This window comes from Tigriopus californicus, chromosome 7, assembly GCF_007210705.1.
Source record: "Tigriopus californicus strain San Diego chromosome 7, Tcal_SD_v2.1, whole genome shotgun sequence".
In the NCBI taxonomy this organism is placed as follows: Eukaryota; Metazoa; Arthropoda; class Copepoda; order Harpacticoida; family Harpacticidae; genus Tigriopus; species Tigriopus californicus.
In genome coordinates this window covers 5,321,007-5,329,021 of record NC_081446.1, presented here as the reverse complement: position 1 = coordinate 5,329,021, position 8,015 = coordinate 5,321,007, and the positions used below count along the sequence as shown (strand labels likewise).

Below are 8,015 nucleotides of genomic sequence, written 5' to 3'. Positions count from 1 at the left end.
ACCACACCTTTCCGACGACATCACGGCGTATTTCTTCGGCCATCATTAAGGGCCATTGGATTATGCATAAAAAGGGGCTGTGTTTGCCACTGCAAATTGAACGTATTTTTAAGGGAATAGTGCAGGTTTTCTGGTTCGCTATCGTTTAGGGTTTGTCTTTGAGCCTAGGCCTGGGTATCCCCAAAATATGTGAATTATCAGAGAAACAAATGGCTATGACAAACTTCAGGGTAACACACTTTAGGAATGTTTTATGGATTGCGTGGTAGCCCTAAGCTAAAGATTCGGATTGGTATATTTTCCTTTACAATACACGTTGGATTTCAGTTTAGAAAGTTACAGAAGACAAAGCATGGACACTAAAACCGTCAAAAGAATTGCCCACGAGGGACCATGAGCGCCTCCAAGGTTGGTCGCCGGATGAATAAGGCCTCTATCATAGAGTTTATGGCAGATTCCACAGGATCTCGGGCAATTCTTGTGCATGTACTCCGGATCAATGTCACATTGGCCTTTAAAAAGAGCCATGGCCGCGCAGGATTCCTCTTTATCCACACAATCAACATGACAAAAGCCGCATGTTTTCGGGCATTTAGCTTCCATATAGTCCTTGTGCTCAAAACATCCGTTCTGATTGAACCAAGAGTAGCAGAGGCCTTTCGAGTAAAAATCCTTACATTCCTTGGGAAGAATTCCACCCGTTTTGGGACAGTCGTACAAACGGTTCAATTTCTTCAAATCCAAATGGCTAAACCCGATGCGTTGGCCCAACTTGGAGGCCTGGTTGACCGAGCTCAAGGGAACAAGGGTTTGCTGGCCATTTTTAGTGAATGCCCTCGAGCTGTAATGCATGACGCTTTGCGTGTCGTACGCCAGCTCTAATGTGGATACCTCACCCCGATCATATCGCGCAAAGTTGTCCTCATATCCGGTCTTGATGTTGGCCCACACCACCTTCACGTAATCGTTGCGATCAGGTCGGGATTGTTCGTGCCAAAATCCGGTGGCATGAAGCATCTCATGGATGGCGGTTCCAACGTTCACACATCCTTTACCTAGTACGTATAGTACGAGTGTTTCAATGAGGAGATGACATCCCACTCGGTTCCTCAGTTGGGTTATCCATTTTTGGTCGAATTTAATCACTTACCTAGAGACAAGATCTGGGCCCCGCTCCCTCCCCGACCCACTCGACTGTAACAGCCTGAATCTGGAATAATATGGATGTAGTCCTGGTCCCTCAAGCGATCCTTGGGCTCCCATCTAATGCAGCTGTGTTTTTCGAACTCCTTCATCGCCCGGTAAAGGACCGTTCGGTCCCTTTGGGAAAAGGAACTTGAAATCACGTAAGGGATCCTTCCCTCAGGCCACTTCTGGAAGTTGTTCACCACGGCATTGCGAACGAGCAACTCGTCGCCATCATCCGCAAACTCCCCCAGGGATGATACACTCACACCAAAAATATCACCCTCAAAATGGTCACCCTCGAACACGTCCTTATTCTGGTTAGGGTCATCAAAGATGTCCAACTCTTCGTCAAAAACGAATTTCCCATCATCCTCTTCTAATGGGTGGCCCAAAATATCATCTTTCAGAATGGCCTTTTCAATATGGGACACGTTGTTAAAGACAACAAAGATCCCAGGGTCTACTTCGGGTGGTAAATCGGGAACTGAGGGGAAATAGCCACCTTTTGGTACTTGGCCGACGGCAAATGGAATCAAGCTTTGGCTCACAATGAAGACAAAAATCAATATCCACTCCATGCTAGCTTCAACTGACTATTGGCAAATTAGCTCGGCTTTTAACTCTTCACTCACTGGATTGCCCAGAATTTGGCCCAGATTACTCATCCCCACAAAAGGGGCACTTGGCATTCTTCAAAGTGCGATAAGTCGCTCAACAAAACCTCATTATTTACACAGGTTGGCACTTACATAAACAAACCCATGAGGCCATTGATACTGTATTAAGTGAAACAATCAAAGAGTGTGGAACAAGATTGACTGCATACAATCATTTTCCCTCGGAATTTCGCAAGTCTTCATTTCCTAGTGGTTACTTGTTCTCCCAGCAGAGGCGCCACATACAGGCAGATTCAACATTGAAAGCCTAGATGGCTCGCTTTGAGCGCCACCTAGCGAGAAGGATGGACACAATGAAATTGAGGGAGTCTGTGAGCGCGCTCTCATATTTGGCGCGTAAACCCCCGCATAAAATGAGGGATTCAAAGTCGAGGGAAGCAATTTCGTAGTAAACAGGTTTTTTTCTTTAACTTGTACCCCTTGTTGTAGTCCAAATTATGTTCATGGGGACTTTTCGAAATTGCATTTTTCAATGGTATCCTGCCACTTTCGCAATATGTGAGCCTGTTTTGACAATTTTGAAAAAAGCGTGCAGATCTTTGGTTCACGGAAGACTGAGTTTGTCCCACCTACCGAAATTGAACAATAATGATTCAAGTTTACTGGACATTTCTAGTGATGATGGTAAGATTTGAATTGATTCTTCCGTTATTTTGCTCCTCGTCCGTTAAAACAGCTAATATTGGGGCATCATATCTGTCACTTATTTCGTTATCACTTTACCCCATCTCAACCGAAACTTGCTTCCTGTTTCTTTTTAATTTGACCACCCAAACAATTCCAAGAATCATCCTCAATCTCTGACGTTGGTGCTAGAGAGAGAGAGAGGGGGTGGTTCTAGATTCATCCCGAATCATCCAAACTAGAGAACATGATTGGAGATCTATGCACTTTTAACCGACATCTTGGCATCGCTCACATTTCCCAAACACTCATTGATTGTTGATGATGTAAATATTGGGCATATTTTCCATGCCTATTTTTCCATTTTCCTCGTGTTGGTCCATCATTTCACTGTGATCGATTTAAGATGAGTTGGAACTGCCAAATAATTGCAATAGCATGGTATCAAAACAACCACTTCTAATGCACAAAAAATTCTCGCTTGGCGTTCACGTTTTGTGTACAAGAAGTAAACCATGACTTATCAAACCTTACCGCTTCATACTTAGTTTTCCATCCTGGTCAATATCAAGAAGTGCCAACGCCATGAATGAAGGGCATTTCAGAATAAGTGCCCGTTCTCTGGTTGAGGGCCTCTATGTTGAAGTCAGATGATGACTCTAAACGTTGTGTTGAAGTCTTTGTTTGAAATCGGGACTCGTCGTGGATTTCCAGTCACTTCTTGTCGTTGCTTGGCTTGCGTCCTTGTGGTCTGGAATGCAAGTGTCAACTTGGATCTCGTCAAAAAGAGGTTCACGCTTTGAAGATCAGCCGTGTTGCCGCCACCACAACAAGAAGGGCCACGTTGACAACCCGGTCGAGATCCTGACCAAAACCGAATATGGCAATCCCACTCTTCACACTCAAGTCGTGTTTGGGAATATGCAAATCTACTTAGTAATTGGCCCCTATGTTTACATGGCATTTTATGGGTTTGAGCCTCATTTCGAATGCTAGATGAGCGTGAACTAGTCCAACAATGAGAAAAGTCAAAAGTTCTCAAAAGTGAAAGGGTCAGCTCAGGCAAGCCGTTTGACAACCATGTGAGTTGCAAGGTTTAAGACCTCATGGATCAGTATTAAAAACTTTCATACAATGTCTCGAAATGTCACTTATGGTATTGTACGTATTATTCCCAATGACAAATAATCGTTATCGAAGGTTAAGGTCCATTCTAGATTTGCACTCAAGAAAGATGGACAAGTTCGTCTTAAGGTGTCTGGGCAGATATGATCATAATGGTTGATCATGACATCTCAGACAGGGTCTGACCTCTTCCAACAGCGATCCTATTGTTCCGCCAATCTGATCCACAAAATCGACTTCCCACCACTTCCCACCCATTTGATTAGCCCAATTGTTTGTCATGTCTTGTCATGTATACACACAGACACACAGACTAACGCACTGTAGTGGATGCCATACATCATAGTGCTTTATTCATATCACCCTTACAAAAGAAGAAAAACATCTTTGTACTGTGTAGCGTGTGGTTGGTTGGTTGGTTGGCTGGCCAATTGGGAAAGATTTGCAAAACTACTTGATGTTGTCTACCCGTCAATTCAATTCAAAAGTGGTCTACCTTACTACATAAACCAGAGCCAGATTGACATGTGCTACTTCACCTACTCCCAAAACGAGATGACGAATGAAGGGTGTTTGCTAGCTTGGCCTCTACGTATGTATGTATGTATGTACAGTGTATGAGGCAGACTTTTGTTCCATAGAAAGTGTGAGTCATGACTCAAGAGAGAAGAAGGTCGAGAAGTGGAGAAGCATGTGACTGGAATCGTAAACAAATATTGCTAAATCTCATGAACATTCGCGAGTTTGGCACAAGCCAGTAGAGGGAGGCGAAAAGACCTTTTTCCGAAATATCTTCTTTTGAGGCGGATGGAAATAGTGGATTGGGACGTCAAGAATGCGGACAAAAAAGGAACATACGAAAGTACTTGAAATGGGGGTGCAACTTGTTATAGGTTGAGAAATTCCAACACGAAACATGGGCAATCCATCTTGCTGGCAATTCGAATCGGCATTGACAGAATTCTGTACTCTCCAAATCAAATGCCTCAGATTGTTAGCCGGAGCTCATGAAATAAGACAAATGAGACAATCTTTTACGAATAAGTCTTTTCCACATCTTGATACATTATTGAATAAGTTTTAACCGAAAAATAGAACAGGGTGCTCCTACAGAGATGCCCGAACAGCCCTGTCTCAATCTTGGACAGATCTTGGACGCATCGAATATCGTTCGATCCTTGGACTATGCGGATCAAGATGGACTTCTGCCTTGAATTGGTGGATGGCATCTCCGTATGAGAGACAAGCATGAGCTACAATCTGGGTTGGTAGCTTGGTTAGTTGGGTGTTGGGTTGCTTTGAGCGAATGGAGAAGACTTCAGGTACTCGTCTGGATTAAGATTACAATGAGAAAGAAAAGGAAGAGCGAGCAAGATGGGTCCGGTAAGAACGGGGAAGAAGACGAATTGACCAGGAATTCGTTTCCTCACTCGCCTGTCCAGCCTAAATCAAGCCGAGGAGGGGGAATGAAAATGGAGACGAACACGACCGTGCTTCTTCTGCATTGTCCAGCAAGCAACAGGGGAGGGGACAATCCAGGGGAAAACGAAAACTGGATTAGGTATAAAACCAAGATTCACCATCGCAGAAGCATCAGTGCAACAAAAACTTTCAATTCAACCACAACCACTTGGTCCATTCTTCATCCTAACGAAGATGGCATTTTTCAAGGTACTTAAATGCACTTGACTTCAGGAATTGTTTCAAAATTAATCATTCAAAATATTGCCATAACTTTCAGATTTTGGCCATTATTGCGGTGTGCATGGCCCAAGGCTTGGCTGCACCCCAATTCACACTAGCCAGAACAACCAACTTGAACCGTCAACTTGGTTTGTCCTCGCTCTCCTCTCATTCCAAAACGGTGGACAACGCCCATTCCCACGTACATCGTACAGACACCCGCGTCAACAACCCGGCCCAAGTGGTTCGGCGACGGGGTCCCATCACTCGTGTTCTGAGTCATCAAAGCCCTTCAGTGGTCCGTGTGGCAGCAGCCGCTCAACCCGCTGTGAATGCCAATCCCTCCATCTTTCAGACCGCAGATGGTCGTTTCTTTGCCCTGAGCGACGGCAACTCCCAAATTGACACCTCTCAGATCTTCCAAACGGCTGATGGCCGATTCTTCCGAGTGGCTTTAGAGAGCGAGTTCCAGGATGGTGGCGCCACAATTGTTGACAATGCCAATCAAGAGGATGATGACGCATTTACCGTGGTCCAAGCGGCTCGTCAAGCCGCAGTGCTTCGTCAAAATGTTGCTGACACCCAGGATGAGTTAGATGCCGAGATTGTTGAGGTGGAGGAGGAGATCGAAGAAGAACCTCAAGTTCAGGTTGCTCCTGCTCGAACCGTTTCCCGTAACCGTAACCGTTCTCGCTCTCGTACCTCTGCCACCCGGAATGCCGCCAATGCCAACAACAACAATGTGGTGTCTGCTAGTACCCGACAGATCAACGCCAATGACTTGAACTCCTTGTTCGTCTCAGCTCCCCTGACTTCAGCTAACGCTCGCTTTATTGGGATCTCCCCCGACCAGACTCAGTTTGTCACCACCCAAGGGAACAACCAAGGCCAAACTATCTTCAGTGGATCTCCATTCCGATCGGTTTTCACTCAAAATGCCCTCCCTGCCCAACAGACTCAGTTCGTTCACCAAAACCATTTCACCTCGCCCAATAGCCTCCGCTCCGTTAGCCACGTGACCCAACCCTTCACCCATTTGAATACGGTTCGCGCCGCTTCTACACCATTGACTTACTCCCTGGCTGATGTGGCCTCTAATGGATATTTCTTCTACGACAATGCTGGGATTGCTTATCAATATTAAGCCTTTCAGAGGTTTTTTCCGTTGTTTTTGCCCCGTTTGATCACGATTCCACCGTTGCCACTTATTCAGCCAAATAATCTCGTGCTTTTTTAAACCCTTGACACTATTTAATGACATCCATGATTTGCTTTTCTTCATCATCTTATGAAGTTTGAATAAACTGTTTCATATTTATGACATATACTATCTCATTTTCCTGTTTCCGGTCTTCCTTCGAAGATATGATGTACATGTAAATGAAACGATTCACTTGAATAGTTATTGGAGAGTGGAGAGGAGCCTGTAACTATTCTCACGGTATTCCACCAAAATAAAAATAAAAGGCCGAAGAACAAGAATGACCTCCTTCGTTGCATTTCTGTTGCCTCTGATTATATTCATGGGTGAGATTTTTTAATACACATAGAACTAGATGTTTCCAACCAAGCTAATACTAGCAGTGATTCTTGTAGCGTCAGCGAGCCCAGATAAATTCGAAATTTGTCAAGTATTCTTGGCTTCCCTGAGAAATGGCTCCCTGTCCTTGCACGATGACCCAGTGCTCGTTGAGAAACAGCAATTTTGTCGCTTCTTGATTGCTTCCTCTCATGTCTCTAACGATACCAACCATCTGAAGAACAAAACGAACACATTTCTAGGCAATCTTTCATCGAACCATGGATCCAAAGCTCCAGGAACTCATCACAAGATTGACGGGCAGTATATTTGTGAGATACAGCTCTTCGAACGGATGGATTTTCAAGGACACAAAATGTTACTGCAAAACACAGCATTTGTACCCCGTCTAGCCGTCAAAAGCATTCGAACGCTAGGGCCATGCTGTTGGTATATTGTGACGTAAGTGATATTCCATGACATTGGATTACAGGAAGTAATCACGGTGACAATATTACAGTCCCAATCCCACGTTTCACGCGTTTATCAGAGGCAATGAAGAGCTCAGGACTTCGCAGGGTTGGAACTGGCAGAGGACATATGATATTGCCGGAGTTAAACAATTGCCTGCCTGCTGATTTTGGGTTGACCACCATAGAACATGTTGCGAATTAACCACATCCATCCACATCTACCAAAATATATATGCATTTGATTGAGGCATTTTATTCCCAACCAAAGGGTCAAGTTATACCGGAGAAGGCTGTCATTCTTGGAAACTGACTGAGAGTTCAATGCCCTGTATTTTCATAAATCATAAATGTTCACTTTCGTCATTGGATTTCATGTTTTATGACCCTACTTTAGGTGTAGGAAACCTCTTTCTCAATCGAGCCGATCGTCTCGAGGATATTCTTACTTTCCAGGGCCTTCTAAAGATAGGAGAGTGTCTCTCGTCATGTTCAGCATCGTCTTTTTCATCCTTGGAGCTAGATCGACTGACTACTTGGGAAGACCCGTCAACAAACTGAAGTCCTGGTGTGCCATTATGATAAAGGCTAAATGTATACTTCTTGCCTCACCCTCACAAACCCATTTCTGATGCCAGTCAAGAATTTGAAATTTCATTTTATAGAGGAAATTTGGTTAGCCTTCCCTCTTTTGACTTCAGCCGAGGGGAAGTGAGAGTACGAGAGAGA

The 8,015-nt window shown here is 44.4% G+C and overlaps 2 protein-coding genes across 3 annotated transcripts; one reads left to right on the top strand and one right to left on the bottom strand.

Annotated features, from left to right (window-relative positions):
• Positions 1–277: 277 nt before the first annotated feature.
• On the bottom strand, positions 278–2,044 carry LOC131883269 (zinc metalloproteinase nas-4-like). The gene is made up of 2 exons (XM_059230704.1): positions 1,151–2,044; positions 278–1,055 (listed from the first exon to the last, which is right to left on the bottom strand). The coding sequence occupies exons 1-2, from the start codon at positions 1,764–1,766 to the stop codon at positions 337–339; spliced, it is 1,335 nt and encodes a 444-aa protein (XP_059086687.1). The 5' UTR covers positions 1,767–2,044; the 3' UTR covers positions 278–336.
• A 986-nt stretch (positions 2,045–3,030) lies between these two features.
• On the top strand, positions 3,031–7,647 carry LOC131883872 (uncharacterized). 2 transcript variants are annotated; one of them, XM_059231471.1, is made up of 4 exons: positions 3,031–5,285; positions 5,356–6,824; positions 7,080–7,278; positions 7,337–7,647. In XM_059231471.1, the coding sequence occupies exons 1-2, from the start codon at positions 5,271–5,273 to the stop codon at positions 6,439–6,441; spliced, it is 1,101 nt and encodes a 366-aa protein (XP_059087454.1). In that variant the 5' UTR covers positions 3,031–5,270; the 3' UTR covers positions 6,442–6,824; positions 7,080–7,278; positions 7,337–7,647. The 2 variants fall into 2 exon arrangements, with proteins under 2 accessions (XP_059087454.1, XP_059087455.1); XM_059231472.1 differs by having other exon boundaries at positions 6,894–7,278.
• The last annotated feature ends 368 nt before the right edge of the window (positions 7,648–8,015 follow it).